Consider the following 19,395-nt stretch of genomic DNA (forward strand, 5'->3'; position numbering starts at 1 on the left):
ATTAATAACAGACTAAGTAAAGGTGCAACATTTCATCATCAAGTCAGAGAGCTTTTATGGGATGACAAAATACCCAAGAGAACTAAACAGTATAACATACAGACGAGAAACACTGGTAACTAATAAGAGACAACATAGTAAGATCCAAGCAGTACAAGTGAAATTTTTAAGAACATAGGTTAAAAGGACAAGAAGAGAGAGAATTCAGAATATTAAAATCAGAGAAGAGCTAAATATAGAACCAGAGGCAGATGTTAAGGAAAGTAGAAGAGAAGGAGGAGGGAAAGGAGAAGGTGGTAGTGTTTCACATTGGTACCAACAACGTAAGGCAAGCTGATATAACTACCAACATAGTTGGAGATGTGTGCGATCTGGTAATTGCAGCACGGGTGCAGTTTAAGGAAGCGGAGATTGTTATCAGCGGAATACTGTGTAGGAGGGATACTGACTGGAAGGAGATTGGGGATTTAAATGAGACTATGGAGTGGGTATGTGGGAAACTGGGAGTGAAATTTCTAGATCCTAATGGGTGGGTAGGAGATAGGGATCTGCGCTCGGATGGCTTTCATTTAAACCGCAGTGGTACGTATAAGTTAGGAAACTTGTTTAGAAGGGTTATAGGCAGGTACATTCAGGGAAACGGGGTGGGCTAGGGAGCGGTGTTAAGCGAACAGGGAACTGGAAATCAAGTAGGGATGACATAAAAATATTAGTGCTCAACTGTAGAAGCATTGTAAACAAAGGATTTGAATTAAGTAATTTAATAGATATATACTTACCAGATTTTGTAATAGGAGCTGAATCATGGCTGAGAAATGATATAATGGATGAAGAAATATTCTCACAGAACTGGAGTGTGTATCGTAGATGCTACCTCAGACTACAGGGGTAACACCAAACAAGGCACAAACACAGTTAAAAGGGGGAGGTAAGAGTACAATACACAATATAAGAAATCACTACACACTCGGAAAAACAGTAGCTGGCATTACGCGGATCTCCAACAAAACGTACGAAATATCAGTAGGGCCAACTAGTGAACAACAAACCGGGAAGATGAAAAGGCTGGGAACCTACCAAAGGCATGGACATGGCTTAGATAGCGGATTCCTAAATAAATGGCCGTGATCCTTAGATTCGAAGAATATTATTTACCAAATAATTTTACAAATACATTCCAAGTTGTGAGCTATAAGTTCAGTGATATACATAGGTTATTCGTAGCAGTGTAAATTCAAATTACAAATCAACTGTACATCTAGTTACCAATGCAGTAGTACAATGCAATTTACAGGTTATCCAAAATCTAGCGTACCTAAAGTGATACAGAACTACCAGAGGCAACCCCCAAGGGAAATAATGTTAAACTACAATATACATATTTTAGTGAAACAAGAAATGGGAATGCCTCGGAAACGAACAGGTAAGTCCAGCTGAAAAACTAAGGCATCATAAGTAACTAATTTGGTGAATCTAGGCGAGGTTAGGGCAGACTCCTGTATGAAAAGCAAATCGGAACATTACAGAAATTTTAGCAGGAAAGGAATTCAAGAGTGCTTACCCGAGGAGAGGGCCATCCCGGAACCCGGGGGACGTCAACCAGATAGGCTGCTCGCAGACAGATAAACCAAGACCGACAGAATTCAGGATACAGAATTCATTCGACCACTGCCTCGCTCACTATATACACTGACTGACAGAGCAAATGCAACACCAAGAAGGAGTGGTTCGAAAGGGATGAAAGTTGGGGAAAAAACAGAGACGGCACGGACGAATAATTGATGTTTATTTCAAACCGATATGCAGGTTACACAATGCGCACGGCATCGACTCAGTAGGATGTAGGACCACCACGAGCGGCGATGCACGCAGAAACACGTCGAGGTACAGAGTCAATAAGAGTGCGGATGGTGTCCTGAGGGATGGTTCTCCATTCTCTGTCAACCATTTGCCACAGTTGGTCGTCCGTACGAGGCTGGGGCAGAGTTTGCAAACGGCGTCCAATGAGATCCCACACGTGTTCGATTGGTGAGAGATCCGGAGAGTACGCTGGCCACGGAAGCATCTGTACACCTCGTAGAGTCTGTTGGGAGATGCGAGCAGTGTGTGGGCGGGCATTATCCTGCTGAAACAGAGCATTGGCAGCCCCTGAAGGTACGGGAGTGCCACCGGCCGCAGCACATGCTGCACGTAGCGGTGGGCATTTAACGTGCCTTGAATACATACTAGAGATGACGTGGAATCATATGCAATAGCGCCCCAAACCATGATGCCGCGTTGTCTAGCGGTAGGGCGCTCCACAGTTACTGCCGGATTTGACCTTTCTCCACGCCGACGCCACACTCGTCTGCGGTGACTATCACTGACAGAACAGAAGCGTGACTCATCGGAGAACACGACGTTCCGCCATTCCCTCATCCAAGTCGCTCTAGCCCGGCACCATGCCAGGCGTGCACGTCTATGCTGTGGAGTCAATGGTAGTCTTCTGAGCGGACGCCGGGAGTGCAGGCCTCCTTCAACCAATCGACGGGAAATTGTTCTGGTCGATATTGGAACAGCCAGGGTGTCTTGCACATGCTGAAGAATGGCGGTTGACGTGGCGTGCGGGGCTGCCACCGCTTGGCTGCGGATGCGCCGATCCTCGCGTGCTGACGTCACTCGGGCTGCGCGTGGACCCCTCGCACGTGCCACATGTCCCTGCGCCAACCATCTTCGCCACAGGCGCTGCACCGTGGACACATCCCTATGGGTATCGGCTGCGATTTGACGAAGCGACCAACCTGCCCTTCTCAGCCCGATCACCATACCCCTCGTAAAGTCGTCTGTCTGCTGGAAATGCCTCCGTTGACAGCGGCCTGGCATTCTTAGCTATACACGTGTTCTGTGGCACACGACAACACGTTCTACAATGACTGTCGGCTGAGAAATCACGGTACGAAGTGGGCCATTCGCCAATGCCGTGTCCCATTTATCGTTCGCTACGTGCGCAGCACAGCGGCGCATTTCATATCATGAGCATACCTCAGTGACGTCAGTCTACCCTGCAATTGGCATAAAGTTCTGACCACTCCTTCTTGGTGTTGCATTTGCTCTGTCAGTCAGTGTATATAGGAATTACTGGCCTTGGAGGCAACCAATCAGCGTGCACGTGTTCCCTAGACTCACCAATCACAACCTTACTTTCGATCGCGAACTTTGACTAACATTCTAGAATACGCATGATCGCGAAAGTCGTATTTTTCCAGAATAGACAGAACACACTTTCTAGAACACATACCAACAAAGTAACACACCCTGTACAAAAGTTATGTAACTTTCTGGATCTTTCCAGGAACTGTAGACAGAATTCTACTATTTACAAATGCCTATGTTACAACATTATACAGTAGAGGTTAGGTCAATAAAAATAAAACATCATATCGTATTTTACAAACAAAGTCTTCAAAAAAAAATACATTCCACTCGCGTTACATAGTTCACCTGTAACAGTAGAGATAGGATAGGAATGGTAGGAGGAGGAGTATTTATTCTTGTGAAAGAAGAATTTGTAAGCTACGAAAAAGTTAAGGATGAAAAACATTAAATCCTGGGGGTAAGGCTCATCTCTAAAGATAATAGACAACTTGGCGTCTTTGGAGTGTACAGACCGGGAAAGGGTAGCGCTGACGTTGATTCAGAATTATTTGATAAGATAATCAGCTATGTTGGAAAGGTGGTAAGGAATGGGAAAGATCCACAATATTATAACAGAGAAGTAAAGAGACTAAGAAGGAGGTGCAGGTGATCTCAATTTACCAAATGTCAATTGGGAAGGTAATGCGAACGACAGGAAGCATGACCAACAAATGGCAAATAAGTTTTATGGGAAGGGAAGCTGATTCATAAAGAGATGGAACCAACTAGAGGGAAGAATATTTTGGATGTGGTGCTGATAAAACCAGATGAGCTCTATAGGGAAACTGAAGTAATAGATGGTATTAGCGATCATGAAGCTGTTTTTGTGGTACTTAAAAATAAATGTGAAAGAAAGGAAGAGATTAAATTTAGAACTATTAGGCAGTACCATATGGCTGATAAAACAGGCATGAAGGAGTTTTTAATAAGTAACTATGATCACTGGAAAATGGTAAATAAAAATGTAAACAAACTCTGGGATGGGTTAAAAGCAATTGTTGAGGAATGTGAAAATAGGTTTGTACCTTTAAAGGTGGTAAGGAATGGGAAAGATCCACAATATTATAACAGAGAAGTAAAGAGACGAAGAAGGAGGTGCAGGTTAGAAAGAAAGAGAGTTAGAAATGGCTGTGGAAGTAAGGTGAAATTGAAGGAACTTACTAGGAAATTGAATCTAGCCAAGAAGTCATCTAAGGATAACATGATGGCAAGCATAATTGGTGGTCATACAAATTTTAGTGAAAAATGGAAGGGTATGTATAGGTACTATAAGGCAGAAACAGGTTCCAAGAAGGATATTCCAGGAATCATTAATAAACAAGGGGAGTGTGTATGTGAGGATCTTCAAAAGGCAGAAGTATTCAGTCAGCAGTATGTAAAGATTGTTGGTTACAAGGACAATGTCCAGATAGGGGAGGTCAGTAATACTAAAGAAGTATTAAAATTTACCTATGACAGCAATGACAATTACAGTAAGATACAAAAGTTGAAAACTAGAAAATCAGCTGGAATGATAAGATTTATAGGGATATACTAAAGGCAGTGGGTTGGGATACAGTACCTTATCTGAAATACTTATTTGATTATTGTTTGGTTGAAGGAGCTATACCAAATGAATGGAGAGTTGCTATAGTAGCCCCTGTGTATAAAGGAAAGGGTGATAGACATCAAGCTGAAAATTACAGGCCAGTAAGTTTGACATGCATTGCATAGAAGCTTTGGGAAAGCATTCTTTCTGATTATATTAGACATGTTTGCAAAATTAATAACTGGTTTGACAAGAAGGCAGTTTGGATTTAGGAAAGGTTATTCCACTGAAACTCAGCTTGTAGGATTTCAGCAAGATATAGCAGATGTCCTAGATTCAGGGGGTCAATTGGACTGTATTGCGATTGACCTATCTAAGACATTTGATAGGGTAGATCATGGAAGACTACTGGCAAAAATGAGTGCTATTGGACTAGAAAAAAGAGTGACTGAATGGATGGCTATATTTTTAGAAAATAGAACTCAGAGAATTAGAGCAGGTGAAGCATTATCTGATCCTGTAATAATTAAGAGGGGAATTCCTCAAGGCAGTATTATTGGACCTTTACGTTTTCTTATATATATCAATGATATGTGTGAAAAAGAAGTAGAATCAGAGATAAGGCTGTGTGCAGATGATGTTATTCTGTACAGAGTAATAAATAAGTTACAAGATTCTGAGCGGCTGCAGGGTGACCTCGATAGTGCTGTGAGATGGACGGTGGGCAATGGTATGATGATAAACGGGGTTAAAAGTCAGGTTGTTTCACAAATAGGAAAAGTCCTCTCAGTTTTAATTACTGCGTTGATAGGGTGAAAGTTCCTTTTGGGTGTTAAGATTGATTTGATTGATTGATTGATTGATTGATTGATTGATTGATTGATTGATTGATTGATTGATTGATTGATTGATTGATTGATTGATTGATTGATTGATACAGAATGCAAGGCTGAGATGGTTCAGACATGGAAAAAGAATGGGAAAGTAATGGATATCAAGGAAGGAATTGGAAAGAGAAGTTAAGGGAAAGAGACCAGTTGGAAGACTGAGAAGAAGGTGGATGGATCAGATTTGGAAGGACATTAGAGAAGCTGGATTGGATGTGGCGGAAGTAATGGAGCAGGAAAAGTGGAAGGACAGAAAGGAGTGAAGGAGGTTTGTTAACCACACCCTGGTGGCGGGAGTGGGACGTTGGTGGTGATGATTATGATGATGAATATACTGCCTGCTGAGGATTGATAAGAAACTATCTCGCCACACCAGTTTACTAGCAAAACTTGTCTGAACTACAGGATCATTTGTCCAATAATCTTTCAATTTCGGCTTCTTCACGGGGCACATGTGTAAAACTACGACAAAGAAATTTTGGAGATCATGTAATTTTACGCATGTCCATTTATTCCACATAGAATTCACTTTCAACATGTTAACTTGTCAGTTGACTGCCTGGCGTAATTATTAGTTTCTGTCCTGATTGTTTTGAACAAATCAATATGTGAAGGGGTCCATTGCTGTTTGAATTCGTTCACCAGATATTTAATCAAACAAAGGAAGTTGAGGCTGTTTCTTAGCAGTGATGGAGGGGAATATTTGGTTAACTTTTGCTTGAAAGTTCTATAATAATTCCTTGTTTAAACACATCTTCTATATTATATCCTCACTTTGTATTACATCATTTGAGGGTGTCATCTACTTTACCCACCTTGTTAATTGCCAAGAAAATCCACTGACTTCGCCGCACAGGATGTACTTGTGCGACTTTTTCGTATTGAATGTATAATGTAACTATTTAAAATAGTTTATTTGAATCCGCCTTCATCAATACACTCATTAAATGAAAGAAAAACTATTTATTAAACCAAACATGTTTTGGGAAATCTCAACCATTCCCTTCCTCAGTGGACAGATAAATCTATTAAACAATTTCGTTGCCTGGCTGGCATACTCACTGTTAATCAATTGAGGGTGTCGTCTACTTTATTGGCCCTGTTAATTGCCAACAAAATCGGTTTACAATTGAGTTAATATGATAGTTTATCCAGTAATTCATCCCCCTCCTGTTTACTGTTTTAGGTTATAAAACGTGAACCTGGCAGCTTAGGGTCGCGATGCTGGTCATTGTATGGGCGGCTCTACTTACGTCACTTCAATGAACTGGATCATGAATTGAATGCCCGGCTGAATAGAGCTTATCGCCCAGCATCCAAGTACATGAACATCTTCACGTCACCACTGATGACAGTTGTTGCCAAGTAAGTAAATATCTTGAGTCTGATACTAGATGTCATTATGGGCATGTTCTGTTGTCTTGTCTACGACACTTGTGACTTAAGGTGTTAATGCTTTGAAGATCCCATGAGTCATGCCAGCATATTCAATTACATCTTCCCAAATGATCCAATTAATCGTCAAGAGATGTGTAGAGAGGCGTGAGTAACATGGATAGTAACCATAATGTTCATGTCCCAGGAACTTGGCGTTCATAGCAGGAGCTTGCCTGGCGGTTCTGCTCATCCTTACTGTCTACGATGAAGATGTACTTACTGTGGAACATGTCCTCACAGCAATTACTGTCCTCGGAGCCATCGTTGCTGCCTGCAGGTAGGTTTGTCATACAAATAGCAGTTGTTAGTGTTAGAACAACAAGTAGAGGAGTTGTTAGTGTTAGAACAACTACTATTCACCAAGAGAACCGAACCTGATGTAAACAAAGAACATTGTGTATCCATCCGCGGTGTGAACGCTGATTGGAGGATCACTGGGCTTCTTCCAAGCGCATGGCAAGAACCCAGTGTTGCCAACTTAGCGGATTTTCCGCTAAATTTGGCGGAATTAGAAGATTGTCGGCGGAGAAATATACCATTTAGCGGACAGCGGATTTTTTGGTGGAATTCTAGATTTATTATAGCGGAATTTAGAGTTTTATCCATTTTACTTTAAAAAAAAAATTATACTCCAGTCTGTCTCTGAGCTATTCCATATTTCTTGTCAGGAGCTAGCAGACACATGAGGAAATCATGTTATTTGGATTTGATGTTATGTGATCGTGGTATCATAAATTTGTAATGGGTGAGGAAAGGTTACTTATCTCTTAGTTGACGAATGACGACAAATAAGGAAACTGTGAGAGATTAGCATTTATATTTATGATATGAAGGCCGACCGTTTAATGAACTGGCCTGTTCTGTGTGTGGCCGTTGAGGTAGGGGATTCACCTAGTTTGCACCCGGCAGTAATACGCCTACAAGTTTTAGCTCGCCGGCTCGCAGTCAGGGGGTTAATCCCAGCGGAACTCACAGATCAGGTGAGTACAGACATTTACTAAAATAATAATAATAATAATAATAATAATAATAATAATTATTATTATTATTATTATTATTATTATTATTATTATTATTATTATTATTATTATTATTATTATTATTATTATTGCCCATTATTTGAGATCAGATTTCTTGGCGGAATTTTAGCGGATTTTTAGTAGTATTTGGCAGATCTTGAAAATATAAGTTGGCAACACTGCAAGAACCATGTGGGCTGTCTTGACTTCGCCTGGTTGCGGCGATTACATCAGAGTTAGTTCTACATAGACTTGCCGGATACCACTGATTGACACGCAATTGTGACAGTTAAAATTGAAATAATTGATAAATAGATTCAACCTATTCAATACAAAAGAATAAGAAATGTAGTAAATTACATTCCCATTTAATAATAAGAAGAAATGGTACCGGTTTCGTCCCTAGTCCAGGTCATCGTGAGCCGATTAAAACATGAAAAACAATGCATAGGAAAAGGAAAAGATTAAGTACACTCCGGATCAGTAGAAGAGGCGATATAAATGAACGGGGGTAGACACTGTAAAACTCAGACATAAAATGCAAGTCACTCAAAAGAAAACAGTGCGCAATTCTCTGAGCGGCAGCGTGGCACACGCAGCGGTAGGCAAAGTCCCACAATGTTTACGAATAGTAGAGAACGGTTAAATGAGCCAGTTTTTAAACACTGTCAGGCACAAAATCAAATCAAAATTGAACACATAATTGTGCAGGAGTTGAACACAACATGAAAATTTCTTTTAGAACTAACAATAGAAATTTAGATATTTTACACAACTCTAAATCACTAAATTAATCTAATGCTTTTTCTAAATCTGGAGTGTACAAATTCAAGTGTAACAACTGCAATTCCTCCTACATCGGTCAAACTGGCCGCAACTTCAATATCAGATACTCCGAACATGTCAACGCCATTAAATACAATAGATTCTCCGCCATAGGACAACACATACAAGACTCCAACCTTAGTTTCACCAATATTGAAAAAGACATGAAAATACTTAAAATCATAAACAAAGGCCCCCTCTTAAACACTACTGAAAATTGCTTTATTCACCTTGACCAATACTTCAACCCTAATTTCAATTTAAATGACATTTCTGAAAAACCCAACATCCTTTTCGACTTCCTAATTCTTCTTCTCAAAAATTCTAAATTTCAAAACCCCAATTCTATTTTCCATGCCTTACAAAGTTTCTACCCACATTTTCTACCTCCAATAACCCACCCTAAACTACCCCTCCTTCATCTATCTTATCCTTCCTCAACACCGTTTAACTTCAATCTCTTTTATTCTTATCTTATTCCACTATTCCTCTTCCTCTATTAATTTATTCTATCTTTTCTTTATATTTAAAAAAAATGCAGTGCCACCTTCATTCCGGTTCTTCTCATTCAAATTTAACTCTTGCCTTGCGCCGACTTCGACTACTTCAATCACGACCTGAATTTTTTACGTTTTAAAAAATAGCACACTGTGCATATACGTTTTCATTTGTTTCTGGTATTGCGCTTTTTACTATATTTTTTTTCTTCACAATTGTTTTTTCACGTCAACTGTTCTAAGTATTCTGTAGGAGCACAATTACTTATCCAATTATATTGAATTATATTATATTTATCTATATACTTACTTTCCCGTGACCGAGGAAAATTACTGGATCTTCAAGCTATTCTCCATTTTACTTTGGCTTTTGAAACCAGAGTGCCTGATATTGAATGTGTCGCGCTGATCACTGGGAGCTGGCAAGTTGCTTCAATGGATCTGCTCGTCTTCAACTCCTGCACAATTATGTGTTTGATTGTGATGTGACTTTGTGCCTGACGGTGTTTAAAAACTGGTTCATTTAATCGTTATCCACTATTTGTAAACATTGTGGGACTTTGCCTTGCGCTGCATGTGCCATGCTGCCGCTCAGAGAATTGCTTACTGTTTTCTTTTGAGTGACTTGCATTTTACTTCTAAGTTTTACAGTGTCTACCCCCGTTCATTTATATTGCCTCTTCTACTGATCCGGAGTGTACTTAATCTTTTCCTTTTCCTATGCATTGTTTTTCATGTTTTAATCGGCTGACGATGACCTGGACTAGGGTCGAAAACGGTACCATTTCTTCTTATTATTAAATGGGAATGTACACTGACTGACAGTGACAATGCAACACCAAGGAGGAGTGGTTCGAAAGGGATGAAAGTTGGGGAAAAAACAGAGTCGGCACGGAAGAATAATTGATGTTTATTTCAAACCGATATGCAGGTTACACAATGCGCACGGCATCGACTCAGTAGGATGTAGGACCACCACGAGCGGCGATGCACGCAGGAACACGTCGAGGTACAGAGTCAATAAGAGTGCGGATGGTGTCCTGAGGGATGGTTCTCCATTCTCTGTCAACCATTTGCCACAGTTGGTCGTCCGTACGAGGCTGGGGCAGAGTTTGCAAACGGCGTCCAATGAGATCCCACACGTGTTCGATTGGTGAGAGATCCGGAGAGTACGCTGGCCACGGAAGCATCTGTACACCTCGTAGAGCCTGTTGGGAGATGCAACCAGTGTGTGGGCGGGCATTATCCTACTGAAACAGAGCATTGGGCAGCCCCTGAAGGTACGGGAGTGCCACAGGCCGCAGCACATGCTGCATGTAGCGGTGGGCATACAACGTGCCTTGAATACGCACTAGAGGTGACGTGGAATCATACGCAATAGCGCCCCAAACCATGATGCCGCGTTGTCTAGCGGTAGGGCGCTCCACAGTTACTGCCGGATTTGACCTTTCTCCACGCCGACGCCACACTCGTCTGCAGTGACTATCACTGACAGAACAGAAGCGTGACACATCGGAGAACACGACGTTCCGCCATTCCCTCATCCAAGTCGCTCTAGCCCGGCACCATGCCAGGCGTGCACGTCTATGCTGTGGAGTCAATGGTAGTCTTCTGAGCGGACGCCGGGAGTGCAGGCCTCCTTCAACCAATCGACGGGAAATTGTTCTGGTCGATATTGGAACAGCCAGGGTGTCTTGCACATGCTGAAGAATGGCGGTTGACGTGGCGTGCGGGGCTGCCACCACTTGGCGGCGGATGCGCCGATCCTCGCGTGCTGACGTCACTCGGGCTGCGCCTGGACCCCTCGCACGTGCCACATGTCCCTGCGCCAACCATCTTCGCCACAGGCGCTGCACCGTGGACACATCCCTATGGGTATCGGCTGCGATTTGACGAAGCGACCAACCTGCCCTTCTCAGCCCAATCACCATACCCCTCGTAAAGTCGTCTGTCTGCTGGAAATGCCTCCGTTGACAGCGGCCTGGCATTCTTAGCTATACACGTGTCCTGTGGCACACGACAACACGTTCTACAATGACTGTCGGCTGAGAAATCACGGTACGAAGTGGGCCATTCACCAACGCCGTGTCCCATTTCTCGTTCGCTACGTGCGCAGCACAGTGGCGCATTTCACATCATGAGCATACCTCAGTGACGTCAGTCTACCCTGCAATTGGCATAAAGTTCTGACCACTCCTTCTTGGTGTTGCATTTGCTCTGTCAGTCAGTGTAATTTACTACATTTCTTATTCTTTTGTATTGAATAGGTTGAATCTATTTATTAATTATTTCAATTTTAACTGTAATATTCTTCAATACAGAACAATTAAATTTTAAACTTTAAACGCAATTGTGATGCGTACTGTATGCGAGAAATAAAAATTGAATGGCAAATGACATCTGGATATTTAACATATCAGAAAAGAAAGGTAGATTTGAATTTATGGCCGAAACGTAAATACGTAATCAATCAATCAATCAATCAATCAATCAATCACAGCAGCGCATATAAGTAAAACTTCACACATTTAATATTTCAATAAAATAAAATTCTAGAGAAGAACATACAGCATAGACAAGGCAATATTAAAACAATAAAAAAAGTGCAGTACTATACCTAATCAAAATCTGATAAAGGACGAACTCCTTCCAAGTCGGATTCCTCTCTCGCCTCTTCATTACTGCTGCTCACTTCATTCAGATTAACGACCAGACGCTCCACTGTTATATCGCACAGACCGTCCAATTTCCGAAATGTCTCCTCTTCCCCCACCATGTGATGAATAAAGGCTTGCCACATTTCAGCGGTTACGTTAATCTCCTCATGAATATCATTCGTTTTCTTCGATTCCATCATAAATTCTCCACCCTCTAAAAACCCATCTTCACTTCCTATGTGCAATAAAATCAGACCTGTACTTAATCCTGCTTTGAATGCCTGTTTATGTTTGTATCTACCCACACTCTGGAAGTGGTATGTCCTTCGTTTACCCGCGTTTCATCCAAATAATACAATTTTCGCCCAGCTTGCCTAAATGCACGATTTTTCCTCAAATAATACCTCCGCTAAAGCAGTATGTCTTCGCAATCAAAAACAAGATTTTTCCTATTTCTTTTAACAAATTCGAAACCTATTTCCCGAAGAAGCTTGTGAAATGTTGTTCTTTTAAAATTGGGTAGTCGGGGATCATCATTCACAAAATCCATTATTTTTTCCACTGTTGGCTGCTCGTTTCTCTCGAACTGATGTACTTTACGCCGCACAGCACTTCTAAAAAGTTCATCGCACTGAATCTCTAACACAGGTTTCTGGCGCTTCTTCGATTTCTCGGGTGTTTTTATCAATCCTTGATGCACTTTAAGGTTAAGTCAATATTCCACCTTTACAATACCAAAAGTTTATTGTCTAATTACTTAAACATCATTATTTAAAATATGACGGGACATGTTTCGTCTAACTTGTAGACATCATCAGCTGTAAAATATTGAAGAAAAAGCACAAAAAAGACAAGGACAGAATAACACATTGAAATAAATCGGGCTGCCGAATACGTCAGTTAAAATAGTGAGGCTGTTCTAGATTGTTCCGAGCACAAACATTAAAAAGTTGTTGATGAGCTTAAAAAACTTAAAATTATACACGAGATGATACAGTAAAACTTGGTATTAAAATTCTTCTTGACTGTGCTGTTGACATGCAGTATTCAGGTCCGTCGGTACAAGCTGATAATTAGGTGCCCAATGTTATTTCTAGTAGAAAAAAGACGATCACCGAGCATGTGAGAAGATATAAAGATCGTCTAATTGGTGCAAAGTTGACATTCTTATTAAAAATTAGGTGGAATATCTGATTGTATGACGTATGTAGAAATACAGTGGATGGCCCTAGAATAAGAATAAGGACTATTGTAATTATTGAAATTAGGCAGTTTTTTTGTATCTTACGATATAAGAATGAAAGAAAGGGAAGAATGCGGCACATCTGATTACTTGCATTCTCGCCTCTCAAGAGTAATTAACTTAGCATGGATGATTGTGGCTGACTGAAGACGAACTATGGAGGTCCTGTGTGATGGGAGCTGGAGTGAGGGAAAATTAGGGGAAGGTTGGAATCAATAGGCGGGGAGCAATCACGTGAAAGCTTGTTTGAATGTTTGTCGAAATAAGAACTGTTGAGCAATGCCTCAAAAATTACGTTCGTAGTTTCAGAAATCTCATTCATATTAAGAGTGGGGTTGCGTTTTTGATCTATGTTGATATAAATATTTTTTAAAACATTGAGTAAACTGTCCTTATCCTTATTATGAAAATAAAGAATTTTTAGGTCCTGTTCTATGGAAGTGAAGAAATGATTGGACTCTGTCATATGAGTGCTCATGGCGGAGTATCTTCTATGTTTAGTGGCGTTGACATGTTCCTTATATCTGATCAAAAAGCCTCTCCTGGTTTGCCCAATATATTGCAAGTAATCAACTTCATTTTCCGTATCAAAATTTAATCACTAAGTTTTACAATATTTAAAATTCTTCCACCGTTTTGATACTTTTTTTGCCTTTCGGCAAATTTATTTGTCAACAGTACATGTTTCGTTCCTTATTTAGGAACATCCTCAGCTGTTATTGTAGCTTAGGTGAATTGCTAAGATTTTAAACACGTTAATTTGCAGGTACATTGATTCACTTAAAAACTACTAAAAATACCAATTAAATTAAAAGATATTAAAAACAGTTGAGGGGTTAGTGTGTTAATGATATGAGAACGGACGATTACATAGTTGGTCAGCTTAAAAACTATGTCTATTCATTTGAATAGTTGTTAAAAATCTCATTTTGTTACATTAAAATGTCTTTTTGTGGTTAAAAGTTTTAAAAATGTTTGAATTCGTAACACTGGTCAAATTATTGAATGTTTTATCTTCTGTTCCTTCCAGGTAAGTTGTTATATATTATGAGTTTGCTTATGGTGTCTTGGATTGAGTTTAATGTGGAACCTTGAAGCTGATTGCTGAACAATTTTTGTGAAGGGAGCTTCGTTTCAATTTCTGAAATGAAATAAAATAAGGAGGAGCATACAATGGAACGCACACACCATTACTATACAAGACGCAAAGCAGCAACAAACGTCCCTCCAGGGTCACAGTAGAATTGGAGTCTACCATAGCAAGGTAAAGGACTTTTTTACACATTTAGTTATTACGTAAAGACACATGTTCTTTAAACAAATTCCCAATTCCTTATTTTTTTCATTTCATTTCATTTGTACCTGCAAATTAACGTGTTTAAAATCTTAGCAATTCACCTAAGCTACAATAACAGCTGAGGATGTTCCTAAATAAGGAACGAAACATGTACTGTTGACAAATAAATTTGCCAAAAGGCAAAAAAAAGTATCAAAACGGTGGAAGAATTTTAAATATTGTAAAACTTAGTTGCCCAATATAGCTCGCGGAACATTGATTGTAATTCAACTTATATACACCTGATTTATTGTATTTGGTCACAGTGTTGTTGATTTTACGATGAGATTAATGTTATTGTTAACTGTTTTAAAGGCAATGTTGATCTTATGTTGGCGATTTCGTAAATCTTATTATTGGTATAGGTGAAAGAGGCATAGTTGTCTGTTTTTCTTTTTGTTTCTCTAAGAAGGGTTGAACTGGGTTTGTTGACAATTTTGTTGACTATCGTGTCAATGAAATGCTTACTAAAACCGTTTTTTCTCGCTATTAAGCGAATGGAGTCGAGTTCTTTTTTTACGATCTGCATCAGATAAAGGGACATGGAAGGCTCTATGGATCAAACTATAAAAGGTTGCTCTTTTTTGAGATTCCGAATGTATTGAATCTTGCCGATTGGTATTAACAGTTTGGGTGGGCTTCCTGAAAATAGTGTAAGAGAATTTATTGGAGCTGTTGTTGATAGTGATATCTAAAAAGTTTAAAGAATTATTAACTTCAGCTTCGGAAGTAAACTTGATCCATGGATCGACTGCATTTAACTGTTCGAGATGTTATGATCTATTATGGCAAATATATCATTGACATAGCCTATGCCTCTTTAATTTCTTTCTTACCTATGCATTGTTTTTTGCGGAACATTATGAAATTTTTATCTCTAAACAGCTTGTAAACGTAAAAATAAAGAAGGCTTATCACAAAGGGCTCCAAGCAAGGGCCGATGCATACAATTCCCTGTATGCATCGGCCCTTCCTAAGGTTTCCCTGCTGCGTATTGATGAGAGAAACAGAGTGAAACAAATAGTTGTTGAATCCGAAAAGATGTCGTGGGAAATTTTGGTAATAACCTGGAAAGGCAGCAGGGAAACCTTAGGAAGGGAGGGAAAGTGGAAATGAACAGTGTTTTGGGTTATTTATTTATCGTATGACATTTAAAATAAAAACACACAATCACAAATATGCAAACAATTTTATCATCAAGCTCTGCAAATACAAGAAGGATTTGGGTAAAGAAAGTCTTTTGCGTTACCTGCAACTACATTCCGGGGAGGGAAGTCAGCGCAGTTTCCATGGCCTGTCCTGATACGATTGAGGGTTGTCCAGGTTTTGCGACGTAGGTAAAATCCTTTTGGTATTCTTGTAATACAGGGGAAGTTTGATACTCATCTGGAGCCATGGAAGTCCATTCTTGAATCCAATACTGCTGCAGGCTGGATTTGTCAACCAGGATTTTGGCAGTCCTTACTGGTGGATTTCTGGACCGAAGTATGTTGTTCAAGGCGTTGACTATATCTCCATGAATTGGCAGATTGGAATTCCTCGACAGTTTCTGTTACTCACGCAGCAAGGCATTCTTTCTCCGTAGGTGAGGTGGAGGAAATATTGCTCAAAACTGGTAGCCAAGAAGTGGGGGTAGATTTTATGGTTCCCGATATAATGAGCAAAGTATGATTTAGCTATATGTCAACCAGTTGTGTGGAAGAGCTGTTCAGTTAGACTGGAGAGCAATATTCAGCAGCTGAGAAGACAAAGGCAAGGGCTGAAGTTCATAAGGTCGAAGCGGAAGAACCCCAGGTGTTGCCACACAGTTTGTGTATGATATTGTTCCAAGACTGGAGTTTAGCTTTTGTCATTTTCAGATGTTCCTTAAAGGACAGTATTCTGTCAAGGGTTACTCTGAGGTATTTTGGGTGTTTGTTCTGAGGAAGTCTAGTGTTCTGGAATTTGACATTAAGTTCACGGTGGGCCAGTTTGTTGTTGAGATGGAAACATGAGACTTCAGTTTTACTCATACTTGGTCTAAGTCTCCACTTACGAAAGTACTGATCTAAGGTGGCGAGATCAGCTGTCAGCGTATCTTCGATGTGGTCCATAGATTTGCCCTGCGTTGCGAATGCCCATTTATCCGCATAACCGAATGCTTTGGAGGCTGTTTTCGGTAAGTCTGATATACTGTACCTAAGTTAAACAGCAGAGGTGCTAGTACCGATCCTTGAGAAAGACCGTTATTAAGGATCCTTTCCTTACTTGTCTTGTTTCCCAAAATTACACAAAACCTCCTATATATAAGCATGTTTTTGATGAGTTTGGCGATTTTCTTGCAAGGTATTACTCGAAACAGGTTGTAGATGAGTCCTTGTCTCCATACTGTAGTGTTTTGAGTAATTCAGGTGAACTCATAATATATCCCAGGGAATCACTGGAGAGGTGGAGGGAATATTTTGAACATCTTCTCAACGTAAAAGGAAATCTTCCTGGTGGTGTTGCGAACAACCAAGCTCATGGGAGGGGGGAGGAAAATGATGTTGGTGAAATTACGCTTCAGTAGGTGGAAAGGATGGTAAATAAACTCCATTGTCATAAAGCAGCAGGATTAGATTAAATTAGACCTGAAATAGTGAAGTATAGTGGGAAGGCAGGGATGAAATGTCTTCATAGAGTAGTAAAATTAGCGTGGAATGTTTGTAAGGTACCTTCAGATTGGACAAAAGCGGTAATCGCACCTATCTATAAGCAAGGGAACAGGAAGGATTACAACAATTAACCGATTAAGAACTGGTGTCGGCAGTGCTAAGTCCTCACTTAAGTTATGGGGTTTCACTTCAGAGGACAGCAAGTGCAACTGCGGTGAAGAACAACCAGTGCACCATTTGTATCAGTGTCCTCTCTGCCCATTTTCATGCTCAGAGCAAGATTTGATGCTTGCTGATGACAACGCCCAAGGTGTGGCTGAGTTTTGGAAAAACACCATCTAGATGTACAGTAAATTTGGTCAATTTCCTTTCTCTGTTAATTTTTGTAAATAGTTTAATTATTTTATTTTTAGCTGTATGCTTCTGACACGAGTAAATAAATAAAAATCTCATTGATTAGAATACCAAGCAAATTATTCACTGGCATCTTGGAAGGGAGGGTGCGATCAGTGGTTGAGAGGAAGTTGGATGAAAACCAGTGTGGTTTCAGACCACAGAGAGGCTGTCAGGATCAGATTTTCAGTATGTGCCAGGTAATTCAAAAATGCTACGAGAGGAACAGACAGCTGTGTTTATGTTTCGGAGATCTAGAGAATGCATACGACAGGGTACCGAGGGAAAAGATGTTCTGCGTACTGGGGGACTATGAAATTAAAGGTAGATTTTTAAAATTAATCAAACTCATTTATGTTGACAATTGGGCTTCAGTGAGAATTGATGGTAGAATAAGTTCTTCGTTCAGGGTACTTACAGGGGTTAGACAAGGCTGTAATCTTTCACCTTTGCTGTTCGTAGTTTACATGGATCATCTGCTGAAAGGTATAAGGTGGCAGGGAGGGATTCAGGCAGGTGAAAATGTAGTAAGCAGTCTGGCCTGTGCTGACGACTTGGTCTTAATGGCAGATTGTGCCAAAAGCCTGTAGTCATTCTTTAATATCTTGGAACTTGAAAATAGGTGCAATGAGTATGGTATGAAAATTAGCCTTTCGAAGACTAAATTGATGTCAGTAGGTAAGAAATTCAACAGAATTGAATGTCAGATTGGTGATACAAAGCTAGAACAGGTAGATAATTACATGTATTTAGGTTGTGTGTTCTCCCAGGATGGTAATATAGTAAGTGAGATTGAATCAAGGTGTAGTAAAGCTAATGCAGTGAGCTTACAATATTCTGTAAGAAGGAAGTCGGTTCCCAGACGAAACTGTCTTTACATCGGTCTGTTTTCAGATCAAATTTGCTTTATGCGAGCGAAAGCTAGGTGGACTCAGGATATCTTATTCACAAGTTAGAAAAACAGACTTGAAAGTAGCGAGAATGATTGCTGGTACGAACATGTGGGAACAATGGCAGGAGGGTACTCTGAATGAGGAGATAGAGACTAAGTTAGGAATGAACCTGACAGATGAAGCTGTATGCATAATCCGGCTTCAGTGGTGGGGTCATGTGAGGTGAATGTAGGAGGATATGTTACCTAGGAGAATAATGGACTCTGTTATAGAGGGTGAGACCAAGACGACAATGGTTAGAATCAAGTTTTTAGCGATTTAATGATAAAGAGGTATAGAACTAAATGAGGCCACAGCACTAGTTGCAGATAGAGGATTGTGGTGACATTTAGTAAATTCACAAAGGCTCGCAGACTGAATGCTGAAAGGCATAACGGTCTATAATGGTTATGTATGTAGTGTTAGAACAACTACAGGATGAACAAATGTAAGTTGTTAGTGTTACAACAACTACTAGAGGATGAACAAATACCAGTTGTTAGTGTTAGAACAACTACTAGAGGATGAACAAATACCAGTTGTTAGTGTCAGAACAACTACTAGAGGATGAACAAATACCAGTTGTTAGTGTTACAACAACTACTAGAGGATGAACAAATACCAGTTGTTAGTGTTACAACAACTACTAGAGGATGAACAAATACCAGTTGTTAGTGTTACAACAACTACTAGAGGATGAACAAATACCAGTTGGTAGTGTTAGAACAACTACTAGAGGATGAACAAATACCAGTTGTTAGTGTCAGAACAACTACTAGAGGATGAACAAATACCAGTTGTTAGTGTTACAACAACTACTAGAGGATGAACAAA

At 40.1% G+C, this 19,395-nt stretch overlaps 1 protein-coding gene across 2 annotated transcripts in view; it reads left to right on the top strand.

Annotated features, from left to right (window-relative positions):
- Atg9 (autophagy-related protein 9) overlaps positions 1–19,395 on the top strand; it is a 702,067-nt gene that overhangs the window by 329,385 nt on the left and 353,287 nt on the right. For both annotated transcript variants that reach the window (XM_067149655.2, XM_067149654.2), the window contains exons 8-9: positions 6,776–6,954; positions 7,172–7,303. In XM_067149655.2, the coding sequence (XP_067005756.1) occupies positions 6,776–6,954; positions 7,172–7,303 (311 nt within the window). The remainder of the gene's footprint in view (positions 1–6,775; positions 6,955–7,171; positions 7,304–19,395) is intronic.

Source organism: Anabrus simplex, chromosome 6 (assembly GCF_040414725.1).
Source record: "Anabrus simplex isolate iqAnaSimp1 chromosome 6, ASM4041472v1, whole genome shotgun sequence".
Classification (NCBI taxonomy): Eukaryota; Metazoa; Arthropoda; class Insecta; order Orthoptera; family Tettigoniidae; genus Anabrus; species Anabrus simplex.